Raw genomic sequence first — 21,019 nt, 5'->3', positions numbered from 1 at the left:
TAGGTGCCGGCAACTGGGGGAAGGAAGGCCTACTCTTGCACAAATTTTCGTGCATTGGGCCTCTAGTTTCATATAAAAGGAATCATACAGTGGGTGGTCTATTGTGACTGGCTTCTTAGCATAATGTTTTCAAGGTTCACTCATATTGTCACATGTAACAGCACCATATTCCTTTTTATTAATGAATAGTATTTCATTGCTATGGATAATCATCACATTTTGTTTATCCATCCTTCAGTTAGTGGACATTTGGATTGTTTGTATGAATAATGCTGCTATGAACGTTTGTGCACAAGCATTTGGGTGGACTTACATTTTCATGTATTTTGGATATATATCTAGAAATGGAATTGCCAAGTCATATGGTAACTGTATTTAACTTTTTGAAGAACTCCTAAATTGTTACAAAGTAGCTGCATCATTTTACATTCCCACCAGCAGTGTGTAGGGGTTCCCGTTTTTTCATATCCTCACCCCCACACACACATCTTATTAGTGGAGGTTAAATGGTATCTCATTGTGGTTTTAATTTACATTTTCTTAAAGGCTCATAATGTTAAGCATCTTGCCATGTTTATTGACCATTTGTATGTGTGGTGGGTTTTTTTTTTAGGAATATCTACTCTAGCCTTGACAGGCATTACTTACCAGTTAGAGCATCAACCCATGCACCTAAAGGTCACGAGTTCAATTCCCTATCAAGAGTACCTGGGTTGCAGGTTCAATCCCCAGCCCTGAATGGGGCGTAATCAGGAGGCAACCAATCCATGTAACGCTCTCACATCAGTGTTTCTCTCTCTTCCCTTTCTCCTTCTTTCCCTCCTCCCTCTTTTCCACTCTCTCTCTCTAAAAACAATAAAATAAACAAATAAATGGGAAAAAAATCCTCGGGTAAGGATTAACAAAAAAGAAAAGAAAGAAATATCTACTCAAAATTTTTGCCTATTTTTAAAATTGGGTGATTTTTTTTTTTTCATTGAGTTGTGATAATACTAGGTATGTTCCAGAGTGCTTTATCAGCTAATATGATTTGCAAAATTTTTCTCCAATTCTGTAGTCTATTTTCTCACTTTTGTTGAATACAAAACTTTTAAATTTTGAAGTCCAATTTACCTGTTATTTTCCTGCATTGCTTGTGTTTTTGGTATCATCTCTAAGAAACCATTTCCTAATGTGGAGTACAAAGATTTTTGTCTGTTTTCTCCCGTAAGAACATCGCAGACTAACCTCTTTATATTTAGGTCTTTGCTCCATTTTGGGTTGGTTTTTGTATGTGGTGTAAGGTGAGGTTCTAACTTTTTTCTCCTACGTGTGATATCCAGTTGTCCCAGCATCATTTGCTGAAAAGGCTAATCTTTCCCTATGAATTGTCTTATCATCCTTTATGAAAATCAATAGACCATAAGTACAAGACTTTGTTTCTTGACTCTCAATTCTGTTGCATTTGTCTGTATGTCTGTCTTCATTCCAGTACTATAGAGTCTTGATTACTAGAGCTTTGTAATAAATTTAAAATACAACTTTGTAACCCCCCCCCCCCCCCCAAGATTGTTTGGTTATTCTGGGTCCCATATGAATTTTAGGATCAGCTTGTCAATTTCTGCAAAGAAACCAGCTTGAATTTTGATAAGGATTATACTGAATCTATAGGTCACTTTGGGGAATATTGCCATTTCAATGGCATTAAATCTTCCAATCTATGAGCATGAAATGTCTTCCTATTTACTTGGGTCTTCATTAATTTCTTTTAAATGTATTTTATAGTTTTTAGAGAATAGGATTAGCATATTGTTTGTTAAATTTATCCTTAAGTATATGGAATTGCTTTCTTAATTTCATTTTTTTGGGTTGCTTATTTTCAGTGTATGGAAACACAATTGATTTTTATATGTTGGTCTTGTATCCTTCAATCTTGCTGGACTCATTTAATAGTGGATTCCTTAGGGCCGTCTATATATAAGATCATGTCATCTGCAACCGGCTTTTAAAAATCACAATCTTTCTACTACAACCGGGCTCTGTAGCCTGGGAAATTTGTTAACTTGGAGGAAATTAGTTGATTTTGAGGTTATATTTAGGAAAGAAAAGTTGCCACTTTGTAGTTGTCTTTTTGTCACTGAGAAAGAAAAATACAGCAGACTTTTAGGTCAAAACATTTGTAGAGAAAGCAAAGTCCCACAAATAAACTCAAAGAATCTTTGAGCTTATTTGGTGAAGTCTTGCTTTAAATAATACACCATTATTGGTGTGTTATGGGAACTTCCTATAGTCCTTCCAAACATAATTTGTTTGGCACAGACTGAAATAACAATGATTATACTTTAAGAGATAAGCATTCTAATTTGTTTTTACTTTAAGCAGGATTGGGTGAGCTATGAAAAATATGACCTTGAATATCCAAAATGTATAGCTAGTGAGCCAATGCTTCATTCATATTCCAGTGCTAATTCAGTTTTGCTTCTTTGCCTATGTGACCGCAACCTGGTGAGATTTTAAGAACTTGTGTTTTAGGCCAGGAGAGACCTTCTAATTCTTTTGAAGTGAATGTTAAGTCTGCCAAATAATGTTTATTTGAAAGCTGTCAGCAAGTGAGTTATGAGTTGTAGTTATGTATATAGTACACTGATAATAAATAACCAAGAAAACCTAAAACATTTTGCGTTTCCCCTTTCCTCTCTAGGACTACAAGTCAGGTTTGCAAAAGTCAGGGAAATGTAAGGTTTAGTGATAGCATGGCCCTAAGGTTGATGCCTGGAGTTTTTCTTGGTAAAGCTCATGGAATTTCCCACAGAAGCCTGAGTACAGAGCAGAATTTCAAAATCATTTTGGTTTATTTGTTTCTGATTTTACCACTATAAGATAGGAGGCATATTCTTACCTTTCATTGTCTCACAAGGCATGGAGAAATCTGAAACAGTACAGGTCTATAGGGTTGACAGTTTGTAGAGTTGAGATGATCTTAGGAATCACATATTGCTCTCTCCTGTAGTGTGACTAGATTTTAGTACTTCAGGCTGGCATTTGCATGAGAGGTGAGCTCTGTGGAAGAGTGGAAAAGGCTCCAGCCTTAATACCTTCTGTTACTGTCCTTCATGGAAAGGAAGGACCTTATTTTTCAAAGTCAGCCTATGATTATTACATTACAACTTAACTTCATCAGGATGCTTGATGGGAAGGAATATTTATTTCACTGGAATGCAGAAAAATGGCCAGAAAGCCATTATTGTTTGTATAATATTTCACTAATGTTTTATTATATTTTAAAATTTTATTTACAGTGTTTAAAAAATTGTGTTTTTCTTTTGCATCTTGGTCACTGGCACATCAGTTCTCATTAGATAATTTATTGTACTAAATTAGAAGATTAAACCTCTATTGGGCCTGCTTTATATAGAGCTATAGAACTTGAGGACTAGACAGGAGCTACAGATCATCTGAGTTAATATCTATTTTTATCACTGAAGACGTCCACATTGGTAGCCATGAGAACAATACCTGGCACAATGTGAGAGCCTACAAAATGGCAGCTACCAATTAGTATAATCTGAATCCATTATTTGAATTTGAATTTGGTAAATTTCTTCTAGGGTGTTTATTTATTTATTTATTTATTTATTCCTTCTCGGGTGTTTTAGAGCTGAAGAAAACTTGTGGTGTCTTCCTCTCCCTAATTCTTTTTGCTGCAGATCCTCGGGGAGTCTTTCCATTTGTAAAAAAAATTCCAATTCTTGATTCATTTCATTTTTCTTATGTCCTATCTCCTTCCCCCCCTAAAAGTAGAGAAGACAGAATAAATTCAAAGAAATTGAAGGTTGCCCTTTAAAACTTTTTATTTTGCTGTCAGGGCCAGCCAGAGGTTTTCTGCCACCTTTCATAAAATTTATGCCTGGCATAATTTTGATTTTTACTACCTTCTCTGTGCAAATACACACCCAACCTTAATGCTGGTGGTGGCACTACTGTTTCTTCATGGCAAGACTTTAAAATTTTCTGGAAACTTGAAACTCATGGGATAAAATCTTGTGGGTGTCATGGGGGTGGAAATAGGAAATTTTGGGGAAACAGTGGAAACATATGCCAAAGTTTTTGGCATTCTTTATAGGACTAACGAACTTTGCTCTTTTTTTTTCTTATTTTAGAAACAGTTACAACCAAAAAACAAGGTAGCAGGCACAGTTTACTCATAAAAATAAGCAGGTTTGGTAGTTATATTTAACAATGTGAAGGCCAGGACAAATTTCATTTATATAATAATAATCTGTATTCCCTCTAACCTTCAAACACACACTTTTTTTTTTTTTTTTTGGGCGGGGGGGTGGGGAGGTAGGTGTTGAGATTAGCAATAAAAACATGAAGCTTTAGAAAAGTAAAGTTTTTTTATATTGTTGTTTTCTTTTCTCTGTCAGTCCTCCTACAGTTTTATAGTAGAGGCTAAAAAGAGGTGAAGAATCAATACTAGCACATTTGGTAGCCCATCTTAAAATGGGATAATTTGAGCCATTTGAGAACTTCTGTCAAGCTAAACGTATGCCATGGAAAGTTAAAGAATTGGGCTGCTGGCTTTCCCTCCCACCACCTTTGTCTTCAAGTGTAGCTTGATAAATAGTGGAAATTTCTAAAGTTCAAAAAGGGTCTTAGTGCTGTTGAAAATGTGCTTTCAGATTTATCTAACTGATTTCTAAATCCTCAAAAACGTTTCAATAACTCCATAAAGGACTGTATTTAAAATGTCATATGTGTTTCTGTATGCACAGGGCTGGGCAAAAGTAGGTTTATACTTGTAATACACATAAATAATACAGTAATTAATAAATAATAATACAAGAAAAAACTCTGTGTTTTGTGTATTTACAACTGCAAACCTGTTTTGGCCACCTTGTATATGTTTCCTGCTACCAAAGATTGAATTATATCCATTATGCCTAGAAAATAATTTTTGTTGAAACAAAATATATGTGATTATGATATTAGAGATATAGCTTATTACTTTGGTTTAGTTTCCTACTGCCTTTTACATAGATGTGTGTGTGTTGTTTCCCTCCTTTTATATGGTGGGATTATTATTATTATTATTATTTTTAATTTATTTTATGATTTTTTTACAGAGAGGAAGAGAGAATGATAGAGAGTTAGAAACATCGATGAGAGAGAATCATCAATCAGCTGCCTCTTGCACACCTCCCCACTGGGGATGTGCCCGCAACCAAGGTACATGCCCTTGACCGGAATTGAACCCAGGACCCTTCAGTCCGCAGGCCGACGCTCTATCCACTGAGCCAAACCGGTTTTGGCATATGGTGGAATTATTAACTTTGATTTGTCAACTGATTCCAACTTTTATTTCTGCCATGGTTTTGTAATCTGTTTTTTTAAGTTGAGTTACCTTTTTTAAGAAGAAATTAGCAATGTCCATTTAATAGCAGATTTTACAAGGATGAACCTGAGTGGCTTTGTTTTAATCAACCTTCCTTTTCTCTTTTCAGAGGACGTTAAACAAGTCTTTGAACTGACCACGATTCATCAACGTATCCCATTCAACTGGGATTCAGAATTTGTGCAACTACATTTTGGAAAAGAAAGAAAGAGACACCTGACATATGCAGAATTCACTCAGTTCTTGCTGGTGGGTCTCACTCTTGAAAAGAGTAAATAAATGAAACTGGGTCCTGGTTGACTTTGGAACTCTGGACCAGACCATCCCATCTGGAGATTTCTCTAGCAGGGTGTAGAATGGCTCTTACAGATTGGGTAGAACCCTTTCCCAGGAAATTAAGTTATTTGATCAAAGATCATGTAAGTCAGGAGGGGCAAACTTGGAACTTCAACTCTTGACTGTGACTAGTTCCACTGCTATTTACCAATACGTCATCTTCCCTTGAGAAATGGGTAGATGTCTTTATTAGCATCTAACAATATTGACATTTCATCAGAGGCCTTGCGTAGACAAGGCACAGAGTCTGGAACTTGGCTGCATGTTGGAGTTACCTGGTGAGCTTTAAAACTGTCTTTGCTTGGGCCCCCGCCTCTAGAGATTAGATTTGGTTTGATTTGGGTGGCTGGGGGGAGGCAGCCAATCCAGGCATTAGGACATTTCAAGCCTCTTAGGTGCTTCCTTTGAGAACCACTATTGAAAGGGCACTGGCTGTCCATGTCCAGGGTTGAACACTTCTCTAGGATGTGTCTGGCCTTGTCACTCTTGCTCCTCTCTATCCCTCCTCCCCCCCCACCCCACTCCCACACACACACATTGTGATCGTATCACTAGACCACTGATGGTGCCAAAGGAAGAGTAGTAGGATTATAGTATACTTTTCCTTTTGAAGCATATTTTTTAAAATGTTTCAACTATAACATTAACATTTAGCCCCAGACAGCATTACCTACGTGACACGTGGGTCTATATGATAAACCACTCTTTCTTTTAGATTTTCAGGCATTTGTTTTGTTTTTCTTAACAATTAAATTTGATATTTTATTAAATGTAGTATTTTATAAATGTTTTATTGACTGATTATTTGGAGAGAGAGGGGGGAGGGAGAGAAACATTGATTTGTTGTTCCACTTGATGTGTTCATTGGTTTATTCCTGTGTATGTCCTGACTGGGAATCAAACCCACAACCTCAGCATATTGGGACGACGCTCCAACAAACTGAGCTACCCTACCAGGGCTTTTAGTAAGTGTAATAGTTTGAAAGAGTCATTTAATGGGATTTGTTTGCTGTGTTTAAATTCAAGATCTTCAGGAAGAGTTTTCTAGAGAAACCACCTTCTGTTCGTTATCACTAGTAATGTCAGCAGCAGGTACCCTGAGGTCCCTGCCTCTCTTGTGTGCCGGAGACCTTGTCGGAGCCTCCTGAGGAGTGGTTGGAAACAGAAGCGGGGTGAAGGTGGAGGATATCAGGGGCACACACAGACACTGCGCCATGTGCTCATTAGTCAGCATTTTGAGGCAACCATACCTTGGCACCAGCCTGTGCAATAGGTTGACTTTAATAGGTGCTTCTCATTTTGACTTCCGCTGGTGGTGTTACGATGTATGAAATTGTCATGCTGTTTACTCTGCTTTTATTTTCCTGGCCTTTGGAAGCTTACAACAAGATGTCTTAAACCTGCTTTGGTAGTATTCTTAAAAAACATGGGGCCATGTCTATGACCGAACCCCGATACCCCGTGCAGTTCTGTGTCAACATAAACCTGTGTGAATAACTCAGGTGAAGAATGGAATTCAACTTGGATTCTTGCTGTTGTTTATACAAGACACTGGCATGCAGTCGGAGGTGGTATTCATTTTGATGAGGAATAATTGCAATAATGCTATTGAGACAAATGCCTCAAATGGACTTTATGGAATACAGCCTAATTAACTTTGAGTCTTAATGGGATGGTAGCAGTAGTAAGGCTGATCATATTTTTTCTTTAAGCAAGTATCAATTATGCTGCACTGAGTCGGCTGTCTACCACTCCCAGTGGCGTCTATGTCTTTCTCAAAATATGGAGAAGTCAGTCAAAGACGAGATGACTCAGGGGTTACTGTCGAGGTTTCCTGCTTCACGTGTAGGGCATTCACTAGAATTTGGCTCTACTCTCTAATGGTGAGTGGGCCCATCCCACAGTGTCCTGCATAGGATGGTTTTGACTTTGTAGCCCAAATGCACATGATCAACTTTTACTAGGTTCAAATAGCTCAGGTTGGGCTTTGCTTTTATGTCCCACTCAAGGCCCAGGTTGAAAGGAAGGAAGGGATGCATCATAATAGACTTTATATGAACGCCAATGAAATGCCAGTTTTGATATCTACCATTGGGTCAACTCCCCTCACCTCTCCCAACCGCTCCTTCCGCGCCCCCCCCCCCCACACACACACACACACACTAAATGTTTTTGTTTGCTTCCTTTGAACTTTTGTCTGGATTCAGGGAACTTCTTATAGGTAGAAGGGAACTCAATCTCCTGCGTTTCAGATTCTTGCTTTGTCAAGCACGTACCCGCCCTGCTGCTCTAGGGCAGGGCTCGGAGACACAGGCACCAGCTCCCTGGCTGGCGCCAGGCTCAGGAAGGCAGACACTCGGCTGCTCGAGACGTGAAAGAACTGCCCCCGTGCATGCTGCTACCTGTCACCTGCAGCCAGAGGAGCGAGCAGCCAAGATGTGTGTGTGGCTTCAGGAGTCTGGGCAGTACACAGAGACAGCGCTGCTCCATCCCACTGAAGGTTCTGGAAGGTAGAGCCTTCAGCCACTTGAATCCGTACACTCTTGAGTGTTACCTATGCTTGTGTGTTGGTGGACAGTGTCATTCTCTGCACGGTCAGATTTTCTTTTCTTTCTTTAATAAACGTTTTGCTCTGTGATAACCCACCGTGTATGGGGCTGTGAGGACATCACATGCACATCTGTGTACAGTCCGGACCAGCTGCCCACCCACCGAGACGGTGCTGGTTACAGGCATCCCTCTAGTGCTGAGATGGTGTGTTGTTTCCTATGTTTTGGTTGTAAAGTTCATAAAGTGGTGGATACGTTTGATATTCTTTGAACTAAATTTATCTTTGTATATACTTTGCATCTAAAGTATAATATTGAAGTACGCATATCCCCCTTCCTGGAATCTTCTCTAGGGAAGGATTTCAGAAGGGGATGGGGCCACAGTCCTGTTACTGCGTCACTGACACCGTGGCCGTTACTGCTGCTGGTTTTCATGCCCAGGTCCATCCTCGCCACTTCACGCAGGAGTGATGGCATGTATGTGTGGTGAATGTGAACACTGTGTTATATGTGGGTAAGGATGTGTATTTTAAAATACCCTATAAACGTTCCACTCACCTCTCTCTCAGCTCCGAGAGCAAACTCTACTTTTATGGTGGCTAAGTAGAATAGTTCATTGTGGCATACTGAAAACAGTATTCTTAGAAAAGAATTTGGAGAAGATTTTGTGTTCTGTGTCTGCCAAAATCTCCTTTTCATGACTAGTATTAACATCAAGAAATCAGCAATGCTGTGAATTGGAGGAGATTTTGAAGTTGGGGCTTTATTAGTTAGCTAAGAAACAGGAGTTGGGAGGGAATCAGACTAAACATTACCCATAATGTCTTCTCATCAAATAGCATTTAAGAATGAAGTTACTGACCCAGTGTAGAGCCCCAATCGCAAAGGTGGTGTGAGTGTTTACCTGTATTCTGGTTGCCCTTTTGTCAGAGGGGTGAATCATAGTGGGCAGAGCTCAGAGTAGAACCTAGGAATAGAGCTGCATCTGGTGTTGCAGATTGGCCACTCGTATTGGTAAGGACCCTTGATGTCAGATCACGTGATCCCCAAAGCATATTCATGCTAATATGCAGCTGAACAAGTTTGGTTCATATATATTACATATATATATTTCAGAGAGGAAAGAAGAGGGATAGAGAGATAGAAGCATCAGTGATGAGAGAGTCATTGATTGGCTGCCTCCTGTATGCCCCTCATGGGGAAATCAAGCCCGCAACCCAGGCATGTGTCCTTGATTGGAATCGAACGTGGGACCCTTCAGTCTGCAGGCCAATGCTCTTTCCAGCAAGGGCAAGTTTGGTTCTTTTTGTGAAGTCAAATTGACCATTACTTTGGCTTATGGGTCGCCATGACCTACCAATCTGCCCAAACCTTCTCTGGGTAAAATGGACATTTTGGTTATTCAGGTTGCCACATATCCCTCGGCCACTGCTCCTAGTCAGCTGTGGTCTGGATTTTCTAATCACCATCACTGTGGTTTGCTAATATGTTTTCATGGCATGCTGGTTTAAGACAAAACTTTGAACACAGAAGTTGTAGATGTTAAAAAAGAAATTGTTCCTCTTTACCATCCATCAAAACAAAACATAACCTTCAATCCCTGCAACGTCAAATTCTCAAGCGTTGGAACTGATGGAACATTTGGGTGTTAACAAAAAGCAATCCCTTGTACTAGACTTTGCTGAAGCCACGATGCTTAAACAGGTCCGTGGGTAACTGGCAAGGCCCTTGCCTCGGATTGAGTAACCTGAGCTATTTGTGCCTCCCCGTTGTCCCCAAACTTGCCATTTGTATTAGTTAAACTATCGAGACCATGGATCTCTAGTAGCTGGAGATCTTGGTTATATTTGCATTTTTAACGTGTTTTTTATGTTGATTTTAAGTCAAACCAGACGGGATCTGCACTGCAGGTTGGCTACTGTTTCATCAATACAGCGCCATTTGAAGTTCCAAAATGAAATAATGAGTAAAGGGAGCTTTTATGAGTAAGAGTTGTTTGCTCTCAGCTCTTCCAGGAGATTAGGTTGTGTGTTGTGTCCAAACGAAAGGCATTGCTAGTTTGGTGATGGGTCACCACAGAGGTGATAAGATCTGGTCACTTGGAGAATCAGATGCAGGACATTTCATTCACATTACGTTTTCTACTCTCAGGGAAAAAGAAATCCGTGTTTGTTGTGGTTGTGTCCATGGTGTTAGTCGGCTTGCTGTTCTGTGGAACAGCCGGTTGTGCAGGCTTTTACAGTAACATCCAGGTAAAAACAAACCTTCCATATGGCATCTCCCCAGCCGTTACCCACTGTGAAGTTCAAGGTTAACTCAGAAGAGCAAGGAAATTTAGAGGGAAAAGCTCAGTTCTTCGTTTCTGCCGAAGTGTTGCTTGCCTGCAGTGCTACAAACGCTGCTTCTAAAGACCCTTTAATTCAAAGGCCCCGCCCAGTGAATTGGGGATAACATTTCAACGTGTGCTGACTGCACGGGCTGAATGTGGGAAGCACAGGAAGATGTTAAGAACCGGAACTACTTGTCTCTCTACCTGTTCCATTGCTGAGCTCCATTGTTACTCTTTAAAAATAGGTGGATCTTTAACTAGTATTTTTTTTTCTTCAAATCAACCCAGGAAAATGAAAATGAAGTGAAAATGAAATGAATATTCATATATTAAATAGTGTGCAAATTCTGATACTGGATGTAATACAGAATTGATTTATTTCAGGGCTCAATGTGATGCCATATTTATAAGCACACCTTCTTTATACACTTTTGCTCCTTGCTTTTATAGTGACTTGCCATTACCCCAGAATTCTTCTACACCCCCCCTTTCCCCCTGAAAGGAATTCTTTTGAATCATATTGTTACTGGTAACTCCCTGCCTTTTTTTTTTTTTTTTTTTTAATAAAGTTTTAGATTTTCTTTTAAATTTCAAAACTGTACAAAACACAAAAATGCCAACTAGCCAGGGGTCTTTTTTGTTGTTCGTGGCTTTATAATACAAATCATCTGGATAGGCCGCTTGTCTTGAGGGGCTATTGGTCTAGGTGTTTTTGTTCCTGATACATTGTTCTCGGGCCGCTGAAGCACACACTTGCATGTCTGAATAGAGGGCGGAGGGAGTTTTTGCATTCAAAATATACCCACTTGAAAATTGGAGATTATTAAGGAAATGACAGGCCTGGAACTATTAGAAGTGTGAATGTTAGACCTAACGTGGTGTAACCCCTCTATATGTTTATTTCTGTACAGCTAGCAATTGTGAAGAGTTTGATTTTTCCCCCCTCCCTACAGCAATCTGAATGGGTGTGTTGAAGTCTTTGGAAACAGTGGCCTTAAAAGCCTATTCCGTTAATTGTATGCGCTGGAATGGAAGGAACGGAAACAGGCACTGGCAGATGTTAAAGGGAACGCGGACCTCCTGGCCTGGGCTGGGGCAGAACTGCCGTGGCGATAGCTGTGCAGCTCCCTGCTCGAGGGGCGGCCTCAGGTAGAGGAGGGCCCTTCTCTTCCAGCACCCCTTTACCTGGCCCTCACAGGAGCTCTCTCTGCAGAGCTGGGCCACCTCCTGGGGGGTTGCGCAGTTTCTTGGCTGGAGACTTCACTGTCAGTACTCACTTATTTAGGGATCAGTTCCTTTTTTGTCTGCCTGCTCTTGTATGTGCTGTGGCATGATCCCATCTATTTCTACAACGGTTACTTTTCTCCTCCTGGTTTTTGGTAGGCCTGCCTCTGAAAAGGAACGCGTAGGTCAGTTAACTGGGGCTTCACAGTCAGACCGCACGGGTCGGGGGCTGAGAGGTGGGAATCCAATTTCATCCTAAGTGTCATGTGACCCACAGCTTGCTCTTTACCTCACACTTCCATCTGCAAATTCCATCTGCCAAATGGAGGTGATGGTCGGCCCACCTTATAAGGATGTTGGGTGGATGCGAAGAGATGAAGGAAGAAAGCACAACAGTCCCTGGGGCGTAGCAACACTTAAAAAACGTTAGCCCTTTGGATTTCTCCCTTAAATCCTGCTATCTACATCTCCCAGAGTTATGTTTCTACCCGTACCTCTAGCTTTCTTTTGTTTGTAGCTTACCTTTTATTTATAACATAAACTCATCTCACCCCCAAGTTTCTCATCATGGTCAACCAACCACATCGCTTTCCCCTCAAGTATCCACCTTTGTGGTAAAGGCTTCTGTCTCCCCCATCATCCACAGTGGGGATTCTTTGAGATACATCTTGCTCCTATTTTTACATACAAGCAGGCACTGCAACTTTTTCTTTAAATCTCTTTTCCAGCTATTTATCCAGATCAACTTAGGATCCTTGGACAGAGATTTTACCCAGGGCAGCTTAAGTCAGTCATGGAAAAATCTGTTTTGGAATCAAGCTCCTCCTGGCTGTGTGACTTTAGACCTGTTACTTAGCCTTCAAGAGCTTCAAGTGCCTCTGTCAGATGAAGATAAAATTATTACTTCGAAGAATGATTGTGAGGCTTAAACGAAATACCGCCTTTGGCGTTCTTGGCATCGCCTCTGGCCGGCAGTAGATACTTAAACCTCCAGCTGTTACTGTCATTCCCCACCCTGTCTGGTCTTCATCTCCCGTGGCTGTTCAAGATGACTCAGCACAATGGCTGTTTCTTACTCATGATTTTTTTTTTCTTTTGAAGGACTCAAATGGCTTATGTTGGAAAGGACTTTAGAGGTTTTGAAACCATTCACCTCTACAAAAATCAAAGCTACCATTTACTAAGCACCTGTAATGCATGATGCCTCATTTTTACAACCCAGTGTAGTAGGTGTTGCTGGGGCTCTAAGATGCAAACACAAGGCCCTGAGCCCTCCCAGCTGGGAGTGCTGGGACTGATATTTGAGCTCTGCCCATTCATTCCTGTTTCAAACTGCAGCTTTTCAGACTTCGGATTGTTGTCATCATAACATATTGCTTCCATAACCCCCTATATTAAAGTAAATAAAATAATGTCTTGACATATGTTCCTTAGTCAAACAGATATTTCCCATGACTGGGAGAGAACCTGTTACTTTGCAAGGTAGTCAGTCCCATTTATTGCTGAATATTTAGACAGGTTAAATACTTCTGTGCTTTGTGCTAAAACCCGATCCCTATATTTTCTCTCCATTGATTGATTTTTAAGAACTACAGAAAGTATAACATGTTTCTTGTCTTTTTTTTTTTTTTTTTTTTTTTTTTTTAATCTGATAGCCCTTTAAGCTTTAAATATTTGAATGTAATGGTAGCTTCTCCCATTGTTCTTACCCCCGCCACATGGATGAGGAGTTTATCCATTCTGGTCCTCTTCGCTTTACAAATGAACGTTATCTTATGTATGTTCTATTCCATGCATAGCAAACATCCTCTGTCCCTGTTTTATCCCTCTGGGCTCAGATCTAGGAACCAGCCTTACGTCCACATTAGGTTGTTTATAAATAGCTTCAGAGGTGCCAGTGGAGAGCTTGAAGTCACTGCCATGTGTATGGAGTCTGGATATTTATTGCCAATATCATTCATTCTCTAAGTATTTATAGACCATCTATGTGTGAGCTCCCAGGGCCTCCTCATTTGTCTTTCTCCTTCTCAGTCTCTTGGGATTGTGAGAAAATGAGTCAACAGCGAGCGAGGCCAGCAGAAGCCTTTTAGATGTGGTTTCTGCCCTCCCTGGTATCTGCTGTTGTTGGGCAGACAATGCTGGCATTCTGAGCGCATAGTTTTGTCTTAATGAAAAAGTATCAAGAATTTTATTGTTTTCTCATGAAAATAGGCAATAGGAAAATCTAGAGTATTGAGAATAATTTAAAAGAAAATTGAATTTTATCTCTTCATAGCTATTAAGGTTTCTAAGCGTCAACTTTGTGATCCGATTCCTACCAGCAGCATTACTGGACTCCCCGTGCAGTGTAATGCAGTGTTAGGAGCGTTGTCCGAAGGGAGGAACTGCATGGGTTTGAATTCCAGCTTTGCTGCTTCCTGTCTGTGAGGCCACATTTTCAACCGCTACAGTGAATGGCATGGACCTTGTAGGGTTGCCAGGAGCACTGAGTGAGTTTATTACTATAAACTGCTTGAGAACAGTGTCCAACACATAACAGATGCTCACTAAATGATATATCATGGTGATTGTAGCGTTTGAGGTAACAGTTTTCATTTCTTCACCCAGAAGAAGAAACAGTTGCAGCCTGAGCAGCTGTTCTTCGGAAGGCACCCACATCTGTAGTAAGCTTCCTTTAAGTCTGTGGAAACACCTCAATGTTTTCACTCTGGCCCATTATGTCAAAGCCTAGGTAGGTGTGGCTTCTTGTTTTTTGAGGAATTTATAGTGTCCTGTCTTTAAGGGCTGTGAGAAATGCATTCTTAAGTTGTTCATTATTATGGTTAAGGCTTTCTTGTTCCATGATCAGGGATCGCTGCCAGTAAACGTTTACTCCCGGAAGCTCAGGCACTCAAATGTGTAGTGACCCCACCCTCAATACAGGTGTGCTCGCTGCTTTGCAGGGCGGGCGCCACCTTGCCCACCTGACAGTGCTGCTCTTCTGCCCCCTGACAGTCTGGTCAGGAGGGCCTTACTGTGCTTTCTGAGGAGGTGGGGTGGCCAGGGGAAGGGATGCTGTTTTGGGTATCATGGCCTGAGGATCCTTAAAACTCTGAGTTATAAACAAAGGAAAAGGCACATAACCTAACACACCTACTACCGCTGAGAGTCATCTTGGATTAGGATAGCTTTAGCATTGGGTCTGGATCGTGTGTTCATTTATTGTCAGTTGAACACAGGCAGTCCTTGGGTTATGTTGGACTCGATGTACATCGTTTCATGGTTATGTTGCCATCTCCCATTTATTTATATAAAAAAAAAGTTCCATCATTTAGACGTATGTACATACGCGCTTTATGTTTTTTTATTATTTATTTACCACAAGTAAAGGTCAGGAATTGTTATCTTTCTTTTAAATGTTTGTTACTGTTTCACTTCATTGCTGCTTTGTATGTGTCCATGTGAGTGACATAGGTGGGTTCCGACTTACAGCAAAAATCCTCTTATGTCGCACCATAGAAATGGGCCTCCGACATAACCCAAGGACCTACTGTGCGTACTATGGCCATTCTTCTCCACAGGGCCTTTTACGGTCGTTGTTTTTTTTCCCTCTTAAATTGGAGGCAGTTGTTCAGAGAACCCTCCCCCCCCCTTTTTTTTTTCATGGAACATGATTTACTTATTCAATTGGTTTTATAGTTTTTTTCTGATTCTGTTTATTCTCTGGTTTACCGAGTGCCTACTCTCCCTGAAGCAGTCTGCCTACACCATGACTGGGATGAACAGGGCATAGAGTCTCTATTCCCCTACAAGGGCGTAGGGTGGGAAAAGGCAAGTCATACCACTGACGTTCAAGCAGGGGGCCAGGTGAGCCATGGCTCTCAGTTCGGAGGCCTAGATACATTGACCTAAGAGGTGGCATCTGAGCTGGGCCTGGTGGAGGCGGTAGGATTTCAGGGACTAGAGAAAAAAGCTGCTGTCAACGCGAGGTGGGGGAAGAGTGTAGACAAAGGCCCGCGTGTGTGGAAGTCTGGGGGGCTGGCGTGGGGTGCTGGAGACAAGGCTGAGAGTGGCTCCTTGGAGGACCGTGAGCACTGTGCCCCGGAGACGGGTCTTCATGACGAAAGGCTGTTGAAGGTTTCTGAGGAGGGGATGGAGGTCGGATCTGAGATTCTGAAAGGCAGCTGTCGATGTGTGTGTGTGTGTGTGTGTGTGTGTGTGAGTGTGTGTGTGTGTGGGAGGGACTGCAGATGTCAAAGTGCCAGCTGGCAGGTGCACCCACAGTGGAAATCAGGCATGGTCTGGGGAGGGCCAGGAACAGTGGCATCAGGAGTGAAAAGAGAAGATGCATTTGAGGGAACTTTCAAGGGTTTTGGTAACTAGTTTTCCCTGGGGGAAAGGAAGCTTGGAGAATTAAAATGGACAGATTTCTAGGTTGGGTGACCAGAAAAAACAGCATGCCAATAATTAAGCTCTGAACATAGGAGCAGGACCAGGTTTGAGGGCTGGGCGGGGGACATTTACTGATGTGTAATTTTATGGCTTTTATAAGATACACACACGGTTATATTCTCTAAGCAGTAGGAATTCTGGTCCAGCAGACAGGAGCGAGAGATTTGGATCTGGGACTCAAACCTTCTAAGAACTCTCTGAGGTCTTGGGAGGGAGGCCTTGGCCTTTTCCCATCTGTTCTCAGGTTTTCTCACTGAGGACAGAGGACCATTGGCTGACATATGCCTTTCATTTAAGGCGTGAATGGAAGGGGCATTACAAAGATTAGGGTTTCAGAAGAAAGTTTCAGTAAGGGACAGGCTAAGTCAAAACCAGCAATGCTGCCCTGGCTGATATGGCTCACCTGCTTAACTTGCCCAAACTACCAATAGTGTCAAGGCTGAGGAACCCCTTGATGCTATTGGTAGTAGGGGAATCGCATATTTCAGAGGGGAACCGCACTTTCCAATAAGTTGTTGTGTCATATGTGTGTATGCTGGGTTTCCACTGAGAATTCTTCTCTCTTTGGAGAGAGATGATGTCCCTGCAGGTGTATTTTCTTTGATCTTCTGTGTCACCTAAGTTATTTTTGATTAGATCTTTGAGCCTACCAACCTTCATCCCACTTTATTACCTTAGTGTCCTAGGACTCTAGCAGAGTATGGAGGTGATATGGTGTCTTTGGTGGGAGGTGTAAGGTGGAATCCACTTCTAGGACACGTTCACTGGGCCAAGCAACATTCTGTCTTTGGAAGAAGACAATAGCTTGGGAAAGGGGAGTGCTGTTTTAACAGGCTATGAAGCTAGTGGATCCAAGATGTAATCTCTCTTTCTTTACCCTAACTTGAAGTTGAGCCGTTATCTGTAGTAATTGAGAAACGTAAATTATTTTAACTTTTTCGTTTGTAGGAAATACAGTTGGAGCATGCAAAGCAAGCCTTTGTGCAGAGGGACAATGCCAGGACCGGGAAAGTCACAGCCATTGACTTCAGAGACATCATGGTCACCATCCGCCCCCATGTCTTGACACCTTTTGTGGAAGAATGTCTAGTAGCTGTAAGTGTAACTTGCCCTAATGAAGTAATGTATTCTACCTGGCATGAGCTCAGAGAATAAGGGATTATAAGGCCAGTTCTTACATATTATTTAGAAGTTTTTCTATTTAAAAACAAACGTTTTGTTAATGTGATCGCATACATTACTCAAGTTAAAGACAGAGTATGGTTTGGCTAGTTTTAGTGGGTAAGTTAATTTGTTATTTGGACAAGAATATCTTGAAGAAAACATATTAGCTGTTTTTTAAAAAAAGGAAAAACAGCCAAAGCCGGTTTGGCTCAGTGGATAGAGAGTCGGCCTGCAGACTGAAAGGTCCCGGGTTCAATTCCGGTCAAGGGCATGTACCTTGGTTGTGGGCACATCCCCAGTGGGGTATGTGCAAGAGGCTGCTGATCGATGTTTCCCTCTCATCAATGTTTCTAACTCTCTATCCCTCTCTTCCTCCCTGTAAAAAAATCAATAAAATATATTAAAAAAATAATAATAAAAAAGGAAAAACAAATTTATGATTGCATATTCTGTTTTATATTTTGAGGTGTGTCAAATACTCATCTTTGCTTTTATCTATTCTCCAAGGCAAAAATATATATATTTTTTAGCTGTATGTTTAGATATATTTGAGAGGTCAGCAGAACACAGACTCTCAATCTCATATTTACTTGGTCGGTCATTCAGCAGTGATTCCTGATGGGCAGAGCCCTGCTGGCCTGTGTCGCAGAGTTTCCTCCTCGTAGAGATCCAGCCAGAAGAATCACCACAGATAATTATAAAAAAAATACCAATTCTAAGGTTCTTCCCAGATCTAATTCACCATCTACAGGTGGTGAGACCCTAGAACCTACTTCTGAAGCTTCCTTGATAATTCTGATGGTCACACAGATTTGGGAACGCTTATGCAATGATATCGCTCTGTTCATCGCAGGGAGAAGATATTTTGGGTGTTTTCACCATCCTGGGGGTTTCTCACAGTGTTTCCCACAGGCGGGAGCTTAGGCTAGCTTTTCATTTTTCCTTTTCTTTTCCTGGTACCTCTTGTTGGAAATGTGGTATTCTGACAAGGCACTTTCCACTCTGGCACTGTGTTAATCTAGCTCCTTCCCCTCCATCCCCCCCACCCCTTCCCTACTCCATCCTAAACTCCCATGTCAGCTATTTGAACTGATTACTCAGTGGAGATTTATGTGGTTGTTACATTATAAAGAAGTGCTTTTCTAATAAAAATATTTTGCCTTGTTAGGGAAGGCTAGAATTTGAAACCCCCAAACAAGTTCCATTCATAATGGAACATGCTGTCTGTTTCCCTTGTCCCCGGTGAAGAAATATGGGTTCTTACAAATTTTGACTATCAAGAATTCTGACCAGTCTTAACCTTCCATCAAAGCATATGGCATCTCATAATTTTACCATCATACGCCTGTTTGCTAGAAATCCCACTGCTGTAAAGTCTTTACATAAATGATTATTTATTGCTACTTATGAGTAACATGACAAATCATGATATTAATGTCAAATTGACCATTTCTCATATCATGTTTGTATTGGTATAATAGAGTTTTGCATGTATAAGCACACACATGTGTGTAATATGGTTTTGCATGTCTGAGCCTTTAAGAATTGCTCATTAGATGAAATAAACAAACTTATAAAACATTTCCAATGGAAATTCGAACTCTGTAAATTACTACTGGTCCTGTTGTTATAACCCTACACATGTATTTATTTAGTTTTCTAGGAGTGTGGGTGGAGAGTACAAGTTCTGGTCATGATTAGTTGCAGTTACTTCTAAAAATCATTTATAGATTTTTTTTTTAATGTAACAGAAAAACACTTATGGCTCTTTCTTCTTATACATGTATTCCCGATCACTGGTGTTTGCTGTTTGTACTTTTGAATCTTCTTCATTCTATAAATACTTTGTCTTTATTCTTCTCTCTGTTATTTTCAACTTATTTAAGGCTGCTGGAGGTACCACGTCCCATCAGGTCAGTTTCTCCTATTTTAATGGATTTAATTCACTTCTTAACAACATGGAACTCATTAGAAAGATCTACAGCACTCTGGCCGGCAACAGGAAAGATGTGGAGGTGACTAAGGGTGAGTGAGAATAAATCTGAACTCTTGCCTGCAAGTATCTTGGTATATCATTATTAGAGTGAAAAGGGCAACAAGAAGTTTTGTAGATTTTTAAATTTCATTATCTTTTATCTTATTTCATATTAGCCCTATGGTATATGTGTGTTCTCCATCCTTTAATTAGACAGAAGCAAACAAAGCAATCTTTGGCAAGTTGTGTGTTTTTTAAAAACTTATTTTTATTGATTTCTGAGAGAAAGAAAATGGGGAGAGATAGAAAGATATGAGAGAGAATCCTTGATGGGCTGCCTCCTGCACGCCCCCTACTGGGGATCAAACCCACAACCCAGGCGTGTGCCCTGACCAGGAATCCTATAGTGACCTCCTGGTTCATAGGTCTACTCTCACCCACTGAGCCACACTGGCCGGGCTTCAGCAAGTTTTAAATAAGCCACAGACAGTCTTTGAGTGAGGGAACTGTGTAAAGTTTCTTAAATGTTTTCAAATCTTGCAATAAACTTACACTGGTAGCAGTGCAAATTGATCTACAGTCTTATAACCAGATACCAGCATTTTTTTTTTTTTTTTTTAACAGAATTTGCTTAGGAATTCCACAGCCTCATTGATATAACCTCTTGGGATCTATGCATATGATATTTCATAGTCGTTTCCTAGTTTTCCTTGACCTGCAGTTTGGAAAACATCCTTGTCATTTATTCAGAGTCATCAGATGACACCAGACTTTGAAGTCAATGTTAGAAACACTCCTGGGCTCCCTCTTCCCAAACAAATGGGAGCACTCTCCAAGTGCTTACCCGGTTTGGATTGACTTGAATTCTGCCACTAACAATGATAACGTTTTGTGATGTTCCCTCACTCTAGTGCCTTGAGTGAGTGCTGCATGTAGTGGCTACTCTTTGAATCTTTCTCTTTTTGACTCTTTTTCCACACAGAGGAGTTTGTTCTGGCAGCTCAGAAATTTGGTCAGATTACAGCCATGGAAGTTGACATCTTGTTTCAGTTAGCAGATTTATATGAGCCACGGGGGTAAGTTGCCCCCCTCCTCTTTTTTTTTTTTTTTTAATTAGCTTAATAAAAAGAGGTTAGGAGGCGGGGGTAGGAGGAGGGCAGCATACTGGGAGAAAAATAAGCCAGATTAAAGATGACTCTGAAATATGGGAACCGAAAAAGGGAATATTTTAAGGTTCTGTAAGGTACATCATTTAAATCAATTTGCATGTTGTTGTTGCTTATTCTTGTTTGATTTCCTCCTTCCAGACGGATGACCTTAGCAGACATTGAGCGAATCGCTCCTCTGGCAGAGGGAACTCTGCCCTTCAAGTTGGCCGAGGCCCAGAGGCAGGTGGGTGTGTGCTTCCTGGTATCTCTTTGGTAGAGGACCCCGACATCCCTTTTCCTGTGCCGTTGCCTTTCTGACGCTGGTGTCTGACCGCCCATTTTTTCCATGTTGCACCCCAAATCCAGACACTTTGTAGAGGCTGAAAAGAAAAATGACTTGGGGATGTTGTGCTTAGCAGCTAGTGGGAATTTTTGCTTACACCCCCCCCACACACACACACACAAAGGTGAGGTGATTTCCCAGTTGTA

The 21,019-nt window shown here is 41.0% G+C and overlaps 1 protein-coding gene across 2 annotated transcripts in view; it reads left to right on the top strand.

Moving 5' to 3' along the window:
• The window catches only part of SLC25A13 (solute carrier family 25 member 13), a 153,341-nt gene that overhangs the window by 67,966 nt on the left and 64,356 nt on the right, over positions 1 to 21,019 (top strand). For both annotated transcript variants that reach the window (XM_084896668.1, XM_084896667.1), the window contains 5 exons: positions 5,484 to 5,623; positions 17,192 to 17,338; positions 19,294 to 19,432; positions 20,365 to 20,458; positions 20,690 to 20,774. In XM_084896668.1, the coding sequence (XP_084752794.1) occupies positions 5,484 to 5,623; positions 17,192 to 17,338; positions 19,294 to 19,432; positions 20,365 to 20,458; positions 20,690 to 20,774 (605 nt within the window). The remainder of the gene's footprint in view (positions 1 to 5,483; positions 5,624 to 17,191; positions 17,339 to 19,293; positions 19,433 to 20,364; positions 20,459 to 20,689; positions 20,775 to 21,019) is intronic.

The sequence above is a fragment of the Pipistrellus hanaki genome, assembly GCF_964339955.1.
Source record: "Pipistrellus hanaki genome assembly, chromosome: 10".
Classification (NCBI taxonomy): domain Eukaryota; kingdom Metazoa; phylum Chordata; class Mammalia; order Chiroptera; family Vespertilionidae; genus Pipistrellus; species Pipistrellus hanaki.
Note: the sequence above shows the minus strand (reverse complement) of the source record. Positions and strands in the feature narration are given on the sequence as shown.